Source organism: Scyliorhinus torazame, chromosome 12, assembly GCF_047496885.1.
Source record: "Scyliorhinus torazame isolate Kashiwa2021f chromosome 12, sScyTor2.1, whole genome shotgun sequence".
Taxonomy (NCBI): Eukaryota; Metazoa; Chordata; class Chondrichthyes; order Carcharhiniformes; family Scyliorhinidae; genus Scyliorhinus; species Scyliorhinus torazame.
Window position 1 is genome coordinate 67532098 of NC_092718.1, and position 22002 is coordinate 67554099.

The following is a 22002-nucleotide window of genomic DNA, read 5'->3' on the forward strand; positions in this document are numbered from 1 at the left end:
CACAGCACACCCCCAGGACAGAGCCGTGTCCGTGGTAATAGGGTGCAGGTCACTTTAAATCCCTCTGACTGTGGTGGCACTGGCTGCCCTGTGGCTGACCCTCCCTCCCCCCCCCGGGGGAACAAGGTACCCCATCTGGACTCCACTGCAGTCTGGTCAGGTCAGCACCTCTGAATCGTGGGGCCGGTCTGTGCAGTGCCATGGCTGCGTGCTGTCTGGGGTATGCTCTGTCAGATCAGTTTAAGTGCTGCTCCCCCTCGTTAGCGGGCGTGGTCCAGGTGAGTCAACCGGCGGGACAGACATTTCCGACGTGATGCCCGTGGCGCATCATTGGCATTAGATACCGTTGGCAGTCTTGCCGTGTCGGCCATCGGCAAACACCCGGCAATTCTCGCTCACTACTCTCCTTGGAAACCTTCCCGTGAGATTGCACCCATAATCTGTGTGTATGTTGTGTGGTGAAGATGTTGGGCGAGATTTGCCGCTGTTCACTCCGATGGGATATTCTGGTCCCATGCCGGCGCATGGATATCCCAGCGATGAGCAGTGCAGTCACCGGGAATTCCCGTTGACAATGGTGGGGTTGGTAAATCTCTCTGGCGGGCCGCCTCAGCCGGCATTAAACAGGCGGCAAGTTGTTCGGTAAATCCCACCAAAGAGTCAGCGAATAGAACCATGGAATTCCTACAGTGCAGAAGGAAGCCATTCGGCTAATCGAGTCTGCACAAACCATCTGGAAGAGCACCCCTCCTAGGGCCACTGCCCTGCCTCCACAACCCCATTACCCCACCTTACCTGCACATCTTTGGACTGTGGGGGGAAACCGGCGCACCCAGAGGAAACCCACGCAGTCACCCAAGGCTGGAATTGAATCCAGGTCCTTGGCGCTGTGAGGCAGCAGTGCTAAACACTGTGCCACCCCATGGTGTATGGCGTCTGTATATATATGATGTGCAGAGCCCATGTAGTTAGTATATATGATTTTAAAAATTTTCATGGGGTGGGGGCCTCGCTGGCAAGGCCAGCATTTACTGCCCATCTCTATTTGCCCCTGAACTGAGTGTCTCTTTTGGCCATTTCGGAGCAGTGAGCCTGGATTCGAATACGGATGAGCCGGGTTGCGAGGAGCAGAATACCTTCCCTAATGGTACATCAGTGAAGCAGGCGGGTTTATCCCATAATTGGCGTGGCAGTGAGGTGCGTGGAGAGTGAGTCTGGAATGTGGGATGTCCAAGGTGCAGCCTGCATGATGCGGTTGTTGGACATTCAATGTAGAACTTGCAGATATTGAAAATGTATTTTGGTGCAACGAGCCATTTGGAATGTGAGATGGAAACTGATCACAGTAATTGCACAAACGTCTTGACACTTGAGTTTAGGACCCAGTGTTCAATGGCAGTCCTTGCCTGGGAGAGGGGCCCCGAGACTGACTGGGGTTTTGTGTAGGACTGGGGCCATTTCCTGGTCGGTAACCTTGTATCTCTCTTCCCCCTCAGATTGGCTGTTTGTGGTGCTGGTGGTACTCGGTTTCATCGTCCTCTTGATTCTGATTGGGGTTTGTTGGTGCCAATGCTGCCCTCACACCTGCTGCTGCTACGTCCGATGTCCATGTTGTCCAGAGAAATGCTGCTGCCCGTGGGCACGTGAGTAACATTTTTCCACTCTGACCTCCTGCGCCCAACTCTGGTTCCTCAACCAACAGGCTTGATGGGGCTGAATGGGCCCCCTCCTGTTCCTATGTAACAGGCTTCAGGGGGCTGAATGGACCCCCCTCCTGTTCCTGTGGTTTGAGAAGGCTGAATGGGCCTCCTCCTCATAGAATTTACAGTGCAGAAGGAAGCCATTCGACCCATCGAGTTTGCACCAGCCCTTGGAAAGAGCACCCTACTTAATCCCATGCCTCCATCCTATCCCCATAACCCAGTAACCCCACCTAACCTTTTGGACACTAAGGAGCAATTTAGCCTCGCCAATCCACCTAGCCTGCACATCTTTGGACTGTGGGAGGAAACCGGAGCACCCGGAGGAAACCCACGCAGACACCGGGAGAACGTGCAGACTCCGCACAGACAGTCACCCAAGGCCAGAATTGAATCCGGAACCCTGGAACTGTGAGGCAGCAGTGCTAACCACTGTGCCACCGTGCCGCCCTCCTGTTCCTCAGTAACAGGCTTGAGGGGGGTTGAATGGGCCTCCTTTTCCTGTGCAACAGGCTTGAGGGGCTGAATGGGCCTCCTCCTGTTCCTGTGTAACAGGCTCAAGGGAGCTGAATGGGCCTCCTCCAGTTTCTGTGCAACAGGCTTGAGGGGCTGGATGGGCCTCCTCCTGTTCCTGTGTAACAGGCTCAAGGGAGCTGAATGGGCCTCCTCCAGTTTCTGTGCAACAGGCTTGAGGGGCTGGATGGGCCACCTCTAGTTCCTGTGTAACAGGCTCGAGGAGGTTGAATTTACCTCCTCCTGTTCCTGTGTAACTGTTGAAGTTCAGGGGGAGACACCAACATTTCTTCATTGTGTCTCTGGGTGTGATTTTTCAGGAGGATGTGAATATTTAAATCTGTTCTCTTTCTCTCCAGTTTATCAGGCCGGTAAAGCAGCCACAGCTGGAGTTCCGAGCATCTATGCCCCCAGCTCCTACGCTGCTAGTGTATACTCCCACCCCAGTCAGGCAAAGATGCAGCCCCCACTCCCAGTCATGGTCCCAATGACTCAGTTTAACGGAGGATATGGATCTGATTTCGATGGAGCTAGCTCAGGTAATCAGTCGAGAGAAGTAAAAAAAACCTGAAGACTGGATACTCTGGTTACGGGATGGGAGGCGGAAGACTCTGGGCGCTCGGGGGGGGGGGGGGGAATATTAATACCTGGCCGTTGGGGGACTGTGGGTGGGGTGGGGATTAAGACTCTAGATGCTGGGGCGGGGGGTTGTGTGATTAAGAGTCTGGGTGATGGGGGAGGGGTGATTAAGACTCTGTGTGCTGGGGGAGGGGTGATTGTGTGGTGTGGGTCATGTCCTGGTCCCTCTGTGGCGAGCTGAGGACATTTAATGTTCTGGATGATCAGACTGGGGACAGCCAGTTCCGAGATTACCACAATCTGAGTCTGTAGCTACAACATGTAATCGTTAAGGACTGTGTGGTTATCATATTAACTTCACACCTACAGTTAGTCACTGAGTTCTGTGCAGGTCAGCAGGTTCTAACTCGTCTTTCACAGCAGTTTTGGTTTGTTAGTAACTGTCCATTTCTCTAGACTGATCAGTGTCTCAGCAGTAATCAGGGTGATACTAACCAGGGCCCACAGCAGTACGGGCCCACAGCAGTAACCAGGGCCCACAGCAGTAACCAGGGTGATATTAACCAGGGTGGTAGTAACCAAGGTCTCTGTACTAACAAGGGAGATAGTAACCAAGGTCTCAGCAGTAACCAGGGTGATGTATTTTCTTTTTTTTTTAAATTAAAGAGTACCCAATTCTTTTTTTTCCCCCAATCAAGGGACAATTTGGCATGGCCGATCCACCTATCCTGCACATCTTTGGTTTGTGGGGATGAGACCCACGCAAACATGGGGAGAATGTGCAAACTCCACACGGGTAGTGACCCGGGGCCGGGATCGAACCCGGATCCTTGGTATCGTGAGGCAGCAGTGCTAACCACTGTGCCACCATGCTGCCCGGTACCAGGGTGATATTAACCAGGGCCACAGTAGTAACCAGGGTGATATAATAATAATCTTTATTAGTGTCACAAGTAGGCTTACATTAACACTGCAATGAAGTTACTGTGAAAAGCCCCTAGGTTCCACACTCCGGCGTCTGTTCGGGTACACTGAGGGAGAATTCAGAATGTCCAATTCACCTAACAAGCACGTCTTTCGGCGACGAGGGGATTTTCACAATAACTTAATTGCAGTGTCAGTGTAAGCCTACTTGTGACACTAATAAAGATTATTATTAATAAACCGGTGCACCCGGAGGAAACTCACGCAGACACGGAGAATGTGCAGGTGGGGATAGTCTGGGAGGTGCTGAACAAAGAACTCTGTGCTACAAAGAACAAAGAAATGTACAGCACAGGAACAGGCCCTTCGGCCCTCCAAGCCCGTGCCGACCATGCTGCCCGACTAAACTACAATCTTCTACACTTCCTGGGTCCGTATCCTTCTATTCCCATCCTATTCATATATTTGTCAAGATGCCCCTTAAATGTCCCTATCGTCCCTGCTTCCACTACCTCCTCCGGTAGCGAGTTCCAGGCACCCACTACCCTCTGCGTAAAAAACTTGCCTCGTACATCTACTCTAAACCTTGCCCCTCTCACCTTAAACCTATGCCCCCTAGTAATTGACCCCTGTACCCTGGGGAAAAGCCTCTGACTATCCACTCTGTCTATGCCCCTCATAATTTTGTATACCTCTATCAGGTCTCCCCTCAACCTCCTTCGTTCCAGTGAGAACAAACCGAGTTTATTCAACCGCTCCTCATAGCTAATGCCCTCCATACCAGGCAACATTCTGGTAAATCTCTTCTGCACCCTCTCTAAAGCCTCCACATCCTTCTGGTAGTGTAGCGACCAGAATTGAACACTATACTCCAAGTGTGGCCTAACTAAGGTTCTATACAGCTGCAACATGACTTGCCAATTCTTATACTCAATGCCCCGGCCAATGAAGGCAAGCATGCCGTATGCCTTCTTGACTACCTTCTCCACCTGTGTTGCCCCTTTCAATGACCTGTGGACCTGTACTCCTAGATCTCTTTGACTTTCAATACTCTTGAGGGTTCTACCATTCACTGTAAATTCCCTACCTGCATCAGACCTTCCAAAATGCATTACCTCACATTTGTCCGGATTAAACTCCATCTGCCATCTCTCCGCCCAAGTCTCCAGACAATCTAAATCCTGCTGTATCCTCCGACAGTCCTCATCGCTATCCGCAATTCCACCAACCTTTGTGTCGTCTGCAAACTTACTAATCAGACCAGTTACATTTTCCTCCAAATCATTTATATATACTACAAAGAGCAAAGGTCCCAGCACTGATCCCTGTGGAACACTACTGGTCACAGCCCTCCAATTAGAAAAGCATCCCTCCATTGCTACTCTCTGCCTTCTATGGCCTAGCCAGTTCTGTATCCACCTTGCCAGCTCACCCCTGATCCCGTGTGACTTCACCTTTTGTACTAGTCTACCATGAGGGACCTTGTCAAAGGCCTTACTGAAGTCCATATAGACAACATCTACTGCCCTACCTGCATCAATCATCTTATTGACCTCCTCGAAAAACTCTATCAAGTTAGTGAGACACGACCTCCCCTTCACAAAACCGTGCTGCCTCTCACTAATACGTCCATTTGCTTCCAAATGGGAGTAGATCCTGTCTCGAAGAATTCTCTCCAGTAATTTCCCTACCACTGAAGTAAGGCTCACCGGCCTGTAGTTCCCGGGATTATCCTTGCTACCCTTCTTAAACAGAGGAACAACATTGGCTATTCTCCAGTCCTCCGGGACATCCCCTGAAGACAGCGAGGATCCAAAGATTTCTGTCAAGGCCTCAGCAATTTCCTCTCCAGCCTCCTTCAGTATTCTGGGGTAGATCCCATCAGGCCCTGGGGACTTATCTACCTTAATATTTTTTAAGACACCCAACACCTCGTCTTTTTGGATCACAATGTGACCCAGGCTATCTACACCCCCTTCTCCAGACTCAACATCTACCAATTCCTTCTCTTTGGTGAATACTGATGCAAAGTATTCATTTAGTACCTCGCCCATTTCCTCTGGCTCCACACATAGATTCCCTTGCCTATCCTTCAGTGGGCCAACCCTTTCCCTGGCTACCCTCTTGCTTTTTATGTACGTGTAAAAAGCCTTGGGATTTTCCTTAACCCTATTTGCCAATGACTTTTCGTGACCCCTTCTAGCCCTCCTGACTCCTTGCTTAAGTTCCTTCCTACTTTCCTTATATTCCACGCAGGCTTCGTCTGTTCCCAGCCTTTTAGCCCTGACAAATGCCTCCTTTTTCTTTTTGACGAGGCCTACAATATCACTCGTCATCCAAGGTTCCCGAAAATTGCCGTATTTATCTTTCTTCCTCACAGGAACATGCCGGTCCTGTATTCCTTTCAACTGCCACTTGAAAGCCTCCCACATGTCAGATGTTGATTTGCCCTCAAACATCCGTCCCCAATCTATGTTCTTCAGTTCCCGCCTAATGTTATAATTAGCCTTCCCCCAATTTAGCACATTCATCTAGTGGTGACTCAAGCCGGTGGTCAGGGGAGAGCTAATCTGCATTAGGGTCCACAGGGAGAAGAGAGAGGGGAGGGGGAGGTTGGTGGGGAGATTTTCAGGGTGGACAGGAGGTATGCAGAGGCCCCCGAGGAGGGGCTGCTCAGGGTGCGACAGAACCTCCAGACGGAGTTCGACCTGTTGACCACAGGGAAAGCAGAGGCACAGTGGAGGAAAGAGCAGGGGGCGACGTATTAGTATGGGGAGAAGGCGAGTCGGATGCTGGCACACCAGCTTCGTAAGAGGGAGGCAGTGAGGGAGATTGGTGGAGTTAAGGATAGAGGGGGGAATACGGTGCGGAGTGCGGTGAGAATAAAAGGTATTTAGGGACTTCTATGGGGATCTGTACAGGTCTGAGCCCCCAGCGGGGGAGGAGGGGATGGGACGATTCTTAGATCAGCTGAGGTTCCCGAGGGTGGAGGAGGAGGTGGTGACTGGTTTGGGGGCGCCGATTGGGCTGGAGGATCTGGTTAAAGGATTGGGGAGCATGCAGGCGGGGAAGGCCCCAGGGCCGGATGGCTTCCCGGTTGAATTCTACAGGAAATACGTGGACCGGTTGGGCCCGTTGCTAGTGAGGACTTTCAATAAGGCGAGGGAGGGGAGGACCTTGCCCCCGACAATGTCTAGGATGCTGATTTCTTTGATCCTGAAGCAGGACAAGGATCCACTGCAATATGGGTTGTATAGACCGATCTTGCTCCTCAATGTTGATGCTAAGTTGCTGACAAAGGGGCTGGCTATGAGAATTGAGACTGTGTCCCGGGGGTGATCCATGAGGACCAGACTGGATTTGTGAAGGGTAGGCAGCTAAATACAAATGTGCGGAGGCTCCTCAATGTGATTATGGTGCCCCAGGTGGAGGGGGAAGCGGAGGTAGTGGCAGCTATGGACGCGGAGAAGGCCTTTGACCGGGTGGAGTGGGAGTATCTTTGGGAAGTGTTGCGGAGGTTTGGGTTCGGGGAGGGGTTCATCAGCTGGGTCAGGCTGCTATATAGAGCCCCGGTGGCGAATGTGGCTACGAATCGGCGGAGGTCGGAGTACTTTCGGCTGTACCGGGGGACGAGGCAGGGGTGCCCCCTGTCTCCCTTGTTGTTTGCATTGGCAATTGAGCCTTTGGCCATGGCACTAAGGGAGTCCAGGAAATGGAGGGGACTGGTCTGGGGTGCAGAGGAACACTGGGTGTTGTTGTATTCTGATGACCTGTTGCTGTATGTGGCAGATCCAGTGGAGGGGTTGGCGGAGGTCATGCGGATCCTAAGGGAGTTTGGGGACTTTTCGGGGTATAAACTCAACGTAGGGAAGAGTGAGCTCTTTGTGGTGCATTCAGGGGACCAAGGAAGGGGGATAGACGAGCTACCGCTGAAGAGGGCGGAAAGGAGCTTTCGGTACCAGGGGATCCAGGTAGCTAGGAGCTGGGGGGCCCTGCACAAGCTCAATTTGACACGGTTGGTGGAGCAGATGGTGGAGGATTTTAAAAGATGGGCTATGCTGCCACTCTCACTAGCGGGTAGGGTGCAGTCGGTCAAAATGACGGTCCTCCCGAGATTTCTCTTTGTGTTCCGGTGCCTTCCCATTATGATCCCCAAGGCCTTTTTCAAACGGGTAAGTAGGAGCATCATGGGTTTTGTGTGGGCGAATAAGACCCTGAGGTTGAAGAGAGTGTTTCTGGAGCGTAGCAGGGACAGGGGGGGGTGCTGGGTCTGCCGAATCTGTGCGGCTATTATTGGGCAGCCAATGTGGCGATGATCCGTAAGTGGGTAATGGAGGGAGAGGGGGCGGCGTGGAAGAGGTTAGAGATGGCGTCCTGTGTGGGCACGAGCCTGAGGGCGCTGCCGCTCTCGCCGACAAGGTACACCACGAGTCCGGTGGTGACGGAGACGCTGAAGATCTGGGGGCAATGGAGGCGACACAGGAACGAGGTGGGAGCCTTGGTTTGGTCCCCGATTCGGGAGAATCATCGGTTCGTCCCGGGAAGGATGGATGGGGGGTTTCGGAGCTGGCATCGGGCAGGGATTAGAAGAATGGGGGACCTGTTCATCGATGGGACGTTTGCGAGCCTAGGGGCGCTGGAGGAGAAGTTTGGGCTACCCCCGGGAAACGCTTTCAGATACATGCAAGTGAGGGCGTTTGTGAGGCAGCAGGTGAGGGAATTCCCGCTGTTCCCGGCACAGGGGATTCAGGACAGGGTGATTTCGGGTGTATGGGTTGGAGAAGGCAAAGTTTCGGCGACTTACCAGGAGCTGAAGGAAGAGGAGGAAGCCTCGGTGGAGGAGTTAAAGGGCAAGTGGGAGGAGGAGCTTGGGGAGGAGATAGATGAGGGTTTGTGGGCTGATGCCCTGAGTAGGGTTAATTCTTCCTCCTCTTGCGCCAGGCTCAGCCTAATACAGTTCAAAGTTACTCACAGAGCGCATATGACAGGGGCGAGGTTGAGCAGGTTCTTTGGGGTGGAGGACAGATGTGGGACGTGCTCGGGAAGCCCAGCAAATCATGTCCATATGGTCTGGTCGTGCCCGGCACTGTATGGGTTTTGGAGGGGTTTCGCGAGGACTATGTCCAAGGTGGTGAAAGTCCAGGTCAAGTCGAGTTGGGGGTTGGCACTATTTGGGGTAACGGCCGAGCCGGGAGTGCAGGAGGTGAAAGAGGCCGGTATCCTGGCCTTTGCGTCCCTGGTAGCCCGGCGGAGGATTTTGCTATTATGGAAAGATGCGAAGCCCCCTAGTGTGGAAGAATGGATCAATGACATGGCAGGGTTCATCAAGCTGGAGAGGATAAAGTTTGCCTTGCGAGGGTCTGTGCAGGGGTTCCTCAGGCGGTGGCAACCGTTCCTAGACTATCTCGCGGAGCGTTAGGAGGAGGTCAGCAGCAGCCCAGGGGAGGGGGGGGGGGGTTCTTTTGGGAGGGCGATTGGGTGGGTGGGGGGGGCGATTGGGTGGGTGGGGGGGGCTTCCCTAGTGGTGCTTTTAAATGTCATATGGGGTGTTATTGTATATGGGGAAATCCAATGTATAATTTTTGTATAATGTTTGATTGTTGTGTTCTTGTTTCTTTCTTTTTGTTGGGGGGGGGGGGGGGGGAAACGGGGGATTGTTGAAAATCTGTTGAAAATGTTGAATAAATATATTTTTTAAAAAAGAGAATGTGCAGAATCCGCACAGTGTCCCAAGCTGGGAATCGAACCCGGTGTCCCTGACACTGTGAAGCAACAGTGCAACACTAATAAAGATTATTATGACCACCAAACAGGGTGATATTAACCAGGGCCCAGCAGTAACCAAGGTGATACTAACCAGTGTGTCTGTAATAACAAGAGTGATATTAACGAAGGCCTCAGGACCAGGGGCTCCATATTAACCAGGGCGATACTAACCAGGTAGTAGTAACCAAGGTGATATTAAGTAATGTCTCTGCAGTAAGCAGAGACTCCGCAATAACCTGGGGATATTAACTAACGTCTCTGCAGTAACCAAGGTGATATTAACTAGTGTCTCCGCAGTAAGCAGAGTCTCAGCAGTAACCAAGGTGATTATTAACCAGAGTCCAGGGGTTACTGGCTGAGATGATAGTCCTGGAGGGGAGAGTGGGTACAGACTGGGAGCCCTGGAGGGGAGAGTGGGTACGGACTGGGAGCCCTGGAGGGGAGAGTGGGTACGGACTGGGAGCCCTGGAGAGGAGAATGGGTACGGACTGGGAGCCCTGGAGGGGAGAGTGGGTACGGACTGGGAGCCCTGGAGGGGAGAGTGGGTATGGACCGGGAGCCCTGGAGGGGAGAGTGGCTACGGACTGGGAGCCCTGGAGGGGAGAGTGGGTATGGACTGGGAGCCCGGAGGTGGAGGCAGTTACAGACTGGGAGTCTAGGGATGGGGGGAGGCTTATGGACTTGGAGTCCGGGGGTGAGGGGGGCGTTAGGGACGGGGAGTCTGGGGGTGGGGGGGGTTAGGGACTGGGTGTCTGGGGGTGGGGGGGGGTTGGGTACTGGGTGTCGGGGGGTGGGGGGGTTTAGGTACTGGGTGTCGGGGGGTGAGGGGGTTAGGTACTGGGTGTCTGGGGGGTTAGGTACTGGGTGTCTGGGGGTGGGGGGGGTAAGGTACTGGGTGTCAGGGGGTGGCGGGGGTTAGGTACTGGGTGTCTGGGGGTGGGGTGGGTTAGGTACTGGGTGTCTGGAGGTGGGGGGGCTAGGTACTGGGGGTGAGGGGGTTAGGTACTGGGTGTCTGGGTGGTGGGGGGGGATAGGTACTGGGTGTCTGGGGGGTGGGGGGGATAGGTACTGGGCGTCTGGGGGTGGGGGGGGGTTAGGTACTGGGCGTCTGGGGGGGTGGGGGGGGTTAGGTACTGGGTGTCGGGGGGTGGGGGGGTTAGGTACTGGGCGTCTGGGGGTTGGGGGGGTTAGGTACTGGGTGCCTGGGGGTGGGAGGGTTAGGTACTGGGTGTCTGGGGGTGGGGGGGTTAGGTACTGGGTGTCGGGGGGGGGGGGGGGGGGTTAGGTACTGGGTGTCGGGGTGGGGGGGTTAGGTACTGGGTGTCGGGGGGGGTTAGGTACTGGGTGTCTGGGGGGTGAGGGGGTTAGGTACTGGGTGTCGGGGGGTGGGGGGGTTAGGTACTGGGTGTCGGGGGGTGAGGGGATTAGGTACTGGGTGTCTGGGGGTGGGGGGGTTAGGTACTGGGTGTCTGGGGGTGGGGGGGTTAGGTACTGGGTGTCGGGGGGTGGGAGGGTTAGGTACTGGGTGTCTGGGGGTGGGGGGGGTTGTGGATTGTTGAGTCTGGGTGGGAAGTGGGGGTGTTATGGGCTGGGAGTCTGGAGGTGGTTGGGGAGGTTATGGGCTGGGCGTAGGTGGTTGGGGAGGTTCATAGAATTTACAGTGCAGAAGGAGGCCATTCGGCCCATCGAGTCTGCCGCCTCTTGGAAAGAGCACCCTACCCAAGGTCAACACCTCCACCCTATCCCCATAAGCCAGTAACCCGACCCAACACTAAGGGCAATTTTGGACACTATGAACAATTTAGCATGGCCAATCCACCTAACCTGCACGTCTTTGGACTGTGGGAGGAAACCGGAGCACCCGGAGGAAACCCACACACACTGGGAGGATGTGCAGACTTCGCACAAACAGTGACCCAAGCCGGACTCGAACCTGGGACCCTGGTGTTGTGAAGCAATTGTGCTAACCACCGTGCTGCCCATAATGGGCTGGGTGTCGGTGAGTGGGGAGGTTATGGTCTGGAGGTTGGGGAGGTTATGGCCTGGGAGTCTGGAGGTTGGGGAGGTTATGGCCTGGGAGTCTGGAGGTTGGGGAGGTTATGGCCTGGGAGTCTGGAGGTTGGGGAGGTTATGGCCTGGGTGTCTGGAGATTGGGGAGGTTATGGCCTGGGTGTCTGGAGGTTGGGGAGGTTATGGCCTGGGAGTCTGGAGGTTGGGGAGGTTATGGCCTGGGTGTCTGGAGGTTGGGGAGGTTATGGCCTGGGTGTCTGGAGGTTGGGGAGGTTATGGCCTGGGAGTCTGGAGGTTGGGGAGGTTATGGCCTGGGAGTCTGGAGGTTGGGGAGGTTATGGCCTGGAAGTCTGGAGGTTGGGGAGGTTATGGCCTGGAGGTTGGGGAGGTTATGGCCTGGGAGTCTGGAGGTTGGGGAGGTTATGGCCTGGGTGTCTGGGGATGGGGCCACCCTGGTGTGAAATACGGTGAGTTGAGTGTTGAGTGAGTGTTTGAAGCTGGGCAGAGGTTTCATGAAAGGTGGAGAAGTTTGGAGGTGTGTGTCACTGCTGTTGGAGTGCTGCTCGGTAGCAGACCCTGGATTACTGAAGCAGTAGGTTATGGGCAGTGATGTTTCTGTCTGGTTGCGGTGTTTTACACTATTTAATTAGCCTCTGTTTCATTCTTTCCTCGTTTACAGTTGGAGACAACAGTCGGGTTCCCCTCCTGCACGAGCAGGACACAGCGAGTTCTGGTGAGTGAATATTGCTGTGACCCCGTTTACACTGTGTGACCCCATTTACACTGAGTGTGAGTGTGCACGCTTGTTTACACTGAGTGTGAGGGCAGGTGCGACCCTATTTTGTATGTTTGAATTTCTTGGAGAGGATTTCAACTGGGTGTCAATGGTTAGGTTAAAATGGAGCTCACACTGTTTCAGTAATGTGCTGGGACCTATTATGTGACAGGTTCGAGGAGCAGTGACTCTGCCTCTGTTTCCTGAGACTGTCTGCCTCCTGTGAGCTTTCTTCAGTTGATATCTGGGAGATACGCTGATCGACACGGTGCAGGTCTCACCCTGAGTTCCTCTAACTCTTTCATGTCCCTCTTTGTATGTTCTGCTTTCAAACATTCCACTCTCCGAAACTGGTTTCTCCACTTCCCTTCAATTATTTTTACTTTTTTCCCCACTCATTGCCAAGCAACAGAACCATGGTAACAATCACCAGGTTTCCATCAACAACTTTAAACTCTCAGTTCTGGTGAGAAATTAGGAACTTGTGGTTCACACCAGTATAGCACACAACTCAGCGGCAGACTGATCGGTGCTGATACAGGCTACATTTGTCTGAACACCGTGTGTGCGTGTGTGCGTGTGTGTGTGTGTGTGTGTGTGTGTGTGTGGAGGAGTGTCTCACATTCCGTCCCCATCAGACTCCCATTCGGTCACTCACCAACCCCGCCACTCCCCAACCCCCTCGGCCACTCCCCAACTCCCTCGGCCACTCCCCAACTCCCTCGGCCACTCCCCAACTCCCTCGGCCATTCCCCAACTCCCTCGGCCACTCCCCAACTCCCTCGGCCGCTACCTCGGCCACTCCCCAACCCGCCCTCGGCCACTCCCCAACTCCCTCGGCCACTCCCCAACTCCCTCGGCCACTCCCCAACTCCCTCGGCCACTCCCCAACCCCCTCGGCCACTCCCCAACTCCCTCGGCCACTCCCCAACTCCCTCGGCCACTCCCCAACTCCCTCGGCCGCTACCTCGGCCACTCCCCGACTCGCCCTCGGCCGCTACCTCGGCCACTCCCCAACCCGCCCTCGGCCACTCCCCAACTCCCTCGGCCGCTCCCCAACTCCCTCGGCCGCTACCTCGGCCACTCCCCGACCCGCCCTCGGCCACTCCCCGACCACTCCCCGACTCGCCCTCGGCCACTCCGCGACCCGCCTTCGGCCACTCCCCAACTCCCTCGGCCGCTACCTCGGCCACTCCCCGACTCGCCCTCGGCCACTCCGCGACCCGCCTTCGGCCACTCCCCAACTCCCTCGGCCGCTACCTCGGCCACTCCCCGACCCGCCCTCGGCCGCTCCCCGACCCGCCCTCGGCCACTCCCCGACCCGCCCTCGGCCGCTCCCCGACCCGCCCTCGGCCACTCCCCGACCCGCCCTCGGCCACTCCCCAACCCGCCCTCGGCCACTCCCCAACTCCCTCGGCCACTCCCCGACCCGCCCTCGGCCGCTCCCCAACCCGCCCTCGGCCGCTCCCCGACCCGCCCTCGGCCACTCCCCGACCCGCCCTCGGCCGCTCCCCGACCCGCCCTCGGCCACTCCCCGACCCGCCCTCGGCCGCTCCCCAACTCCCTCGGCCGCTCCCGAACTCCCTCGGCCACTCCCCAACTCCCTCGGCCACTCCCCAACTCCCTCGGCCGCTCCCCAACTCCCTCGGCCACTCCCCAACTCCCTCGGCCACTCCCCAACTCGCTCGGCCGCTCCCCAACTCCCTCGGCCGCTACCTCGGCCACTCCCCGACCCGCCCTCGGCCACTCCCCGACCACTCCCCGACTCGCCCTCGGCCACTCCGCGACCCGCCTTCGGCCACTCCCCAACTCCCTCGGCCGCTACCTCGGCCACTCCCCGACTCGCCCTCGGCCACTCCGCGACCCGCCTTCGGCCACTCCCCAACTCCCTCGGCCGCTACCTCGGCCACTCCCCGACCCGCCCTCGGCCGCTCCCCGACCCGCCCTCGGCCACTCCCCGACCCGCCCTCGGCCACTCCCCGACCCGCCCTCGGCCGCTCCCCGACCCGCCCTCGGCCACTCCCCGACCCGCCCTCGGCCGCTCCCCGACCCGCCCTCGGCCACTCCCCGACCCGCCCTCGGCCGCTCCCCAACTCCCTCGGCCGCTCCCCGACCGGCCCTCGGCCGCTCCCCGACCGGCCCTCGGCCACTCCCCGACCCGCCCTCGGCCACTCCCCGACCCGCCCTCGGCCGCTCCCCGACCCGCCCTCGGCCACTCCCCGACCCGCCCTCGGCCGCTCCCCAACTCCCTCGGCCGCTCCCCGACCCGCCCTCGGCCACTCCCCGACCCGCCCTCGGCCGCTCCCCGACCCGCCCTCGGCCGCTCCCCGACCCGCCCTCGGCCGCTCCCCAACTCCCTCGGCCACTCCCCAACTCCCTCGGCCACTCCCCAACTCCCTCGGCCGCTCCCCAACTCCCTCGGCCGCTCCCCAACTCCCTCGGCTGCTCCCCAACTCCCTCGGCCACTCCCCAACTCCCTCGGCCACTCCCCAACTCCCTCGGCCGCTCCCCAACTCCCTCGGCCGCTCCCCAACTCCCTCGGCCACTCCCCAACTCCCTCGGCCGCTCCCCAACTCCCTCGGCCGCTACCTCGGCCACTCCCTGACCCGCCCTCGGCCACTCCCCAACTCCCTCGGCTACTCCCCAACTCCCTCGGCCACTCCCCAACTCCCTCGGCCACTCCCCAACTCCCTCGGCCGCTCCCCGACCCGCCCTCGGCCACTCCCCGACCCGCCCTCGGCCGCTCCCCGACCCGCCCTCGGCCGCTCCCCAACTCCCTCGGCCGCTCCCCAACTCCCTCGGCCACTCCCCAACTCCCTCGGCCACTCCCCAACTCCCTCGGCCGCTCCCCAACTCCCTCGGCCACTCCCCAACTCCCTCGGCCACTCCCCAACTCCCTCGGCCATTCCCCAACTCCCTCGGCCGCTCCCCAACTCCCTCGGCCGCTCCCCAACTCCCTCGGCCGCTCCCCAACTCCCTCGGCCGCTCCCCAACTCCCTCGGCCACTCCCCAACTCCCTCGGCCACTCCCCAACTCCCTCGGCCGCTCCCCGACCCGCCCTCGGCCACTCCCCGACCCGCCCTCGGCCACTTCCCGACTGCCCTCGGCCGCTCGCCGACCCGTATGTCTGGGGGTATCAGTGTGGGTCATGCCTGTCGGGAGGGGGGTGGTCGCGCCTGTCCGGGGGATGTTGGGGCTGGTCGTACCTGTCTGGGGGGTGTGGGGGTAGGTCGTGCCTGTCTGGGGGGGTGTGGGGGTGGGTCGTGTCTGTCTCCTGGGTTGTGGGGGATGGGCCGTGCCTCTGTGGGGGTCGGTCGTTCCTGTCTGGGGGGTCGAGCCTGACCGGAGAGTATGGGGGTGGGTCGTGTATGTCTGGCGGTGTGGATGTGGGTTGTGTATGTATGGCGGTGCGGTGTGGGGCGTGCCTGTCTGGGGGTGTGGGGGATGGGTCGTGCCTGTCTGGGGGGTGTGGGGCTGGTCGTGCCCGTCTGGGGGGTGTGGGGCTGGTCGTGCCCGTCTGGGGGGTGTAGGGCTGGTCGTGCCTGTCTGGGGGGTATGGGGCTGGGTCGTGCCTGTCTGGGGGGTGTGGGGCTGGGTCGTGCCTGTCTGGGGGGTGTGGGGCTGGGTCGTGCCTGTCTGTGGGGTGTGGGGCTGGCCGTGCCTGTCTGGGGGGGTGGGGCTGGTCGTGCCTGTCTGGGGGTGTGTGGGGCTGGGCCGTGCCTGTCTGGGGGGTGTGGGGCTGGTCGTGCCTGTCTGGGGGGTATGGGGCTGGGTCGTGCCTGTCTGGGGGGTATGGGGCTGGGTCGTGCCTGTCTGGGGGGTGTGGGGCTGGGTCGTGCCTGTCTGTGGGGTGTGGGGGATGGGTCGTGCCTGTCTGGGGGGTGTGGGGCTGGTCATGCCTGTCTGTGGGGTGTGGGGGATGGGTCGTGCCTGTCTGGGGGGTGTGGGGCTGGTCGTGCCTGTCTGGGGGGTATGGGGCTGGGTCGTGCCTGTCTGGGGGGTGTGGGGCTGGGTCGTGCCTGTCTGGGGGGTGTGGGGCTGGGTCGTGCCTGTCTGGGGGGTGTGGGGCTGGGTCGTGCCTGTCTGTGGGGTGTGGGGCTGGCCGTGCCTGTCTGGGGGGTGTGGGGCTGGGTCGTGCCTGTCTGGGGGGTGTGGGGCTGGTCGTGCCTGTCTGGGGGGGGGGTGGGGCTGGGCCGTGCCTGTCTGGGGGGTATGGGGCTGGGTCGTGCCTGTCTGGGGGGTGTGGGGCTGGGTCGTGCCTGTCTGGGGGGTGTGGGGCTGGTCGTGCCTGTCTGGGGGGTATGGGGCTGGGTCGTGCCTGTCTGTGGGGTGTGGGGCTGGTCGTGCCTGTCTGGGGGGTGTGGGGGACGTGTTGTGCCTGTCTGGGGTGGGGTGGGGCTGGGCCGTGCCTGTCTGGGGGGTGTGGGGGACGTGTTGTGCCTGTCTGGGCGGTTTGGGGGTGGGTCGTGCCCGTCTGGGGGGTGTGGGGCTGGTCATGCCTGTCTGGGGGGTGTGGGGATGGGTCGTGCCTGTCTGGGGGGTGTGGGGATGGGTCGTGCCTGTCTGTGGGGTGTGGGGCTGGTCGTGCCTGTCTGGGGGGTGTGGGGGACGTGTTGTGCCTGTCTGGGGTGGGGTGGGGCTGGGCCGTGCCTGTCTGGGGGGTGTGGGGGACGTGTTGTGCCTGTCTGGGGGGTGTGGGGCTGGGTCGTGCCCGTCTGGGGGGTGTGGGGCTGGGTCGTGCCTGTCTGGGGGGTGTGGGGATGGGTCGTGCCTGTCTGGGGGGTGTGGGGATGGGTCGTGCCTGTCTGGGGGGTGTGGGGATGGGTCGTGCCTGTCTGGGGGGTGTGGGGATGGGTCGTGCCTGTCTGGCGGGTGTGGGGATGGGTCGTGCCTGTCTGGCGGGTGTGGGGCTGGCTCTTGACTTCCTAGGGGGTGGGGGGTGGGTCGTGCCTGTCTGGGGGCTGTGGGGGTGGGTCGTGCCTGTCTGGGGGTGTGGGGATGGGTCGTGCCTGTCTGGTGGGTGTGGGGCTGGGTCATGACTTCCTGCGGGGGGAGGGGGGGGTCGTGCCTGTCTGGGGGCTGTGGGGGTGGGTCGTGCCTGTCTGGGGGGGTGGGGGTGGATCATGTCTGTCTGGGGGTGTGGGGGTGGGTCATGACTTCCTTGGGGGGGGGGGGGGTGTGCAGGTGGGTCGTGCCTGTCTGGGGTGTGTGGGGGTGGGTCGTGCCTGTCTGGGGGGTGTGGGGACAGGCCGTGACTGCCTGGGTTCACGGGAAACGCAGAATATGTTGGCGATTGAATTTGTTGGTAGTGAATCTAAAGGAATTGCTGTTTACTCTTGATTTGCTTTTGCCCACAGTGCGAACTGGATACCGAATTCAGGCGAATCAGCAGAATGATGACATGCGCGTTCTGTATTATGTGGAGAAGCAACTTGCTCATTTTGACCCCAGGTCTCCTGGTGACCCCAGTACGAGATACGAGAACAGTAAGTTTGTCCTTGTTTCCAGTCTTTACGGGAAAGAAACGCTGTCCTTTGATACACACTGCAATGTTTCTAAAACATATTTTTACACACACTCACTCACTGTCCCTCTCGCTCGCCCGCACCCCCCTCGCTCGCCAGCTCCCCCCTCGCTCGCCAGCTCCCCCCTCGCTCGCCAGCTCCCCCCTCGCTCGCCAGCTCCCCCCTCGCTCGCCCGCTCCCCCCTCGCTCGCCCGCTCCCCCCTCGCTCGCGCCTGCCTCCCGCGCCCGCTCCCGCCTCTGGCCCCCCCGCACCCGCTCCCGCCTCTGGCCCCCCCCCGCCCGCTCCCGCCTCTGGCCCCCCCGCGCCCGCTCCCGCCTCTGGCCCCCCCGCGCCCGCTCCCGCCTCTGGCCCCCCCGTGCCCGCTTCCGCCTCGTGTGGGGGGGGGGGCGGTGTGTGCGTGTATTTGTGTGGGGAGCGGGGTGTGAGGGAGTTGTGTGCGTGTCTGGGAGTGGGGGTATGTGTGTGTTGTGGGTGTGGTGGTCGGTGTTGGGTGTGGTGAGGTCAGGGATGGATGTAGTGAGTGCGCGTGCGTGATGGATGTTGGGATTTCTTCTTGCTGCTGTTGTCTGTTTCCTTCCTCTGAATTCAGTCGCTGTGTGTTTCTCTTTGTGTTCCCTGTCTAGACTCTGGGATGAGTGAGATCTCCTCCTTGCATGAAGATTACGATACAAGAAACAACCTTCACAGCAACATTGGGCGTGTTCGCCAACAAGCCATGCCAGCCATATACGATGATGATGAGAGAAGTGTGATGAGCAGTGCGTCCCGCCAAACCCCACGACGGGACCCTCGCTGGGATGAGAATGATCGCTATTATGAAGGGAGTCGCCAGCGAGCTCGATCGATGGAAAGCCTGGATGATATTGGCCGGCGGGATAGAAGCTATGACCGGGGTCACCAGGGATTCGATAACAGCCGTGTAAGGCGTGAATCGGACAGCGAGGCCTCCAGCCACAGATATGCTCCAGATCGGAGACGGAGAGATTATTCTCCTGAGCGCCATGGGGAATACCGGAAGCGAAGTCGCAGCCGGGATGACCTGACTGAGTTGGACAGAGGGGGAAGGTATCCCAGAGGAGGGTATGATGATTCCTTCCTTGGTGAGGTCCTGGCAAAGAAGGCAGGTGCAAGGCGCGAGGCGGACAGCGGCAGCAGTTCAACGGCACGTTCGAGGAACAGGAGAGACGAGGACATTTCCCTGCCACCACCCTCCACTGAGACGGAATCAGTGTCATCCAAAGGGAAAAATGAGAAGAGGCTGAGGAAGGTGAGAAAATTACAATTTCCTTGACTTTGCAGAGGCTGGGGATGAACAGGAGATGAAACAATGTAAGAATTGTGTACACCATACTCGAACACTGGGCTACCTCACGGCTGACATCCGCTAACTATCATATGGACAACAGGCTCAAACGGGTTGAAGATTAGTTGCCAGTCGTAGCATTAGACTTGGAGCCCAGGCCTGGGTCTGGCCTGAGAGCTGGGAGTGGCCTGGAGCCAGAGCCTGGGAGTCGCATTGGGGGGGCATGGGCCCTGGGAGTGGCCTCAGGGGGTCTAGAGCCTGGAAATGGCCTAGGGCTCAAGCTTGGGATTGGCCTCAGAGAGGCCCAGGTCTTGGGAGTGGTGCCGGAGCAGCCTGGGCCCTGGGAGTGGCCTCCGAGAGGTCTGGGACCTCGGAGTGATTGTGGAGAGATCCGGGCCTGGGAGTGCCCTTCGGAGGGACCTGGGAGAGGCCTCGGGAGGGACCCGGGGCCTGGGAGTGGCCTCGGGAGGGACCCGGGGCCTGGGAGTGGCCTCGGGAGGGACCCGGGGCCTGGGAGTGGCCTCGGGAGGGACCCGGGGCCTGGGAGTGGCCTCGGGAGCGACCCGGGGCCTGGGAGTGGCCTCGGGAGGGACCCGGGGCTTGGGAGTGGCCTCGGGAGGGACCCGGGGCCTGGGAGTGGCCTTGGGAGGGATCCGGGGCCTGGGAGTGGCCTCGGGAGGGACCCGGGGCCTGGGAGTGCCCTTGGGAGGGTCCTGGGAGAGGCCTCAGGAGGGTCCCGGGGCCTGGGAGTGGCCCGGGGAGGGACCCAGGGCTTGGGAGTGGCCTCGGGAGGGACCCGGGGCATGGGAGTGGCCTCAGGAGGGACCCGGGGCCTGGGAGTGACCTCGGGAGGGACCTGGCATCTGGGTGTGGCCTCGGGAGGGGCCTGGGAATGGCCTCTGGAGTGACCCGGGGCCTGGGGGTGGCCTCGGGAGGGACTCGGGCCCTGAGTTGGCTTAGGAGGGACCCGGGGCCTGGAAGTGGCCTCAAAGGGACCCTGGGCCTGTGAGTGATCTCGGGAGGGACCCGCAACTTGGGATTGGCCACTGGAGCGACCCGGAGCCTGGGAGTTACCTCGGGAGGGACCCGCGGTCTGTGGGTGGCCTTGGGAGGGACCCGAGGCCTGTGGGTGGCCTCGAAGAAACCCCGGGCCTGGGGGTGGCCTCAGGACGGATCCCGGGCCTGGGAGTGGACTGGATGTGGCCTGGGGCCTCTGGATTGTGAATGGCCTGTGAATAGAAGAGTTTTTCTGCAAGTTGAGTGGGACAGACGATCATAAGTTTTTACCGTGTGAACTGCAGAGAGATTCCAGTTTGTGTTTTTGACACCCAATTAATTTTGTTTGTTTACAGAATGATGCTGTGAGCCGTGAGAGTTTGGTGGTTTGATGGATGGTGTCTCCGGACTCGCAAAGGGTTAACCCAGGATCTATCGTAACTGATAGTATCGTAATAGGGCAACTATCATAATAGGGCAAATGCATAGGATCCAATCATTTGTGACTTCACCCATATCACTTTCAGGCTATGAAAGGTCTCGTACCTCCAACCATTGAAAGCTATCCACATACGCCCCATTTCTCCTTTTATTCTTCTCTCGCCGAGTTTAATAATTGTGCTTCGTTTTGTAATATCGTTTTTTTGCAAAGTTTTATTTCAGAGAGTTTATGAATTATAATTTTTGCCGGTGGTATCTGGAACTAAATGCCCAAACATGTGTCTAAAATCCCTGATGATTTTCCTTCCAAACTTCTGCAATGAGAGGGTTGGGGCGGGTGGGTGGAAAGAGTGTTGGGGTCAGCCCCTCCTCACTGCTTTGCAACATGTGCCTTCGAACGATCTGTTAAATCTGTCGCATCCTCCTCCCTTGCTCGCTCCTCGCTCGCTGCAGCTTGTGACTGGAGAACTTTGTAACTGGGAATCGGTCGACCAATGGCACGGATCATTTTCCGGCTCCAATTGTTCCTCAGCACTGGAAGGCCGATTGATTTGTTCATTAATGTTTCCGCTTTTAACCTCCCAGTCTCAAGTGGGCAGGTGAATGGCAGCAACCTGCTGTTGAAGTGAGGAGTGTGGGCGGCAAGTTCCGTAACTCGGGAACGTTTCGAAATCAGCAATACAGGAATCCACACATTGCCCGGGCTGGTACACGAGCTGCTTTGGGTTGGGGGTGTGGGTCCGGGGAGGGGGGATTGTGTTCATTCTGTACAGAACCTGTAAAGCTGATTCACCCCTAAATGGACCAAAATGAAGAGGGAAGGGGAGGGCTGTTCTGTGTTTTTATAATTAATATTGTCTTCTAGAACATTGTATGTAAAATGTTTTTAAATTTAGGACAAAAGTTTTTTTTTAAAGTGTCGTAATTTCTTCGAAGTATTTTTCTGGACAGTATTTTCTCTTCCGTCTTGTCATTCCAGTATAGCAGACACATCCCTCCACTAAATGAGCTCATTTGTCCGTCCCACACTGTGCCCCTCCTGTAAATAGGGAGCTGGGAGAGGAAGGGGGGTCAAACAGCCTCAGGCAGGCCAGGAACCTCCAGCGAACTGAGCCTCGTTTTGGATTTTCCCTCCTCCCTCCGCTGATTCTTCAACTCGCGCACTCCCACCCCATTCCCGCAGCTGTACTGAGACCTGGACTGGATACTCATCGACACTCTCTAGAACCCTTCAGAGAAAATACAGCCTGTTAATCGCGTTGTGTGTGTGTGAGGGGGTTGTGTGTGTGTGTGAGGGGGTTGTGTGTGTGTGAGGGGGTTGTGTGTGTGTGAGGGGGTTGTGTGTGTGTGAGGGGGTTGTGTGTGTGTGAGGGGGTTGTGTGTGTGTGAGGGGGTTGTGTGTGTGTGAGGGGGTTGTGTGTGTGTGAGGGGGTTGTGTGTGTGTGAGGGGGTTGTGTGTGTGTGAGGGG

The 22002-nt window shown here is 58.5% G+C and overlaps 1 protein-coding gene across 2 annotated transcripts in view; it reads left to right on the top strand.

Moving 5' to 3' along the window:
• The window catches only part of lsr (lipolysis stimulated lipoprotein receptor), a 47332-nt gene extending 25335 nt beyond the window's left edge, over window positions 1-21997 (top strand). Inside the window, exons 5-10 of one of the 2 annotated variants that reach the window (XM_072468829.1) lie at window positions 1497-1643; window positions 2573-2752; window positions 12172-12225; window positions 17625-17753; window positions 18417-19060; window positions 20449-21997. In XM_072468829.1, coding sequence (XP_072324930.1) covers window positions 1497-1643; window positions 2573-2752; window positions 12172-12225; window positions 17625-17753; window positions 18417-19060; window positions 20449-20484 — 1190 coding nt within the window. In that variant the 3' untranslated portion in view covers window positions 20485-21997. The remainder of the gene's footprint in view (window positions 1-1496; window positions 1644-2572; window positions 2753-12171; window positions 12226-17624; window positions 17754-18416; window positions 19061-20448) is intronic. The other variant, XM_072468830.1, reaches the window with a different exon arrangement.
• The last annotated feature ends 5 nt before the right edge of the window (window positions 21998-22002 follow it).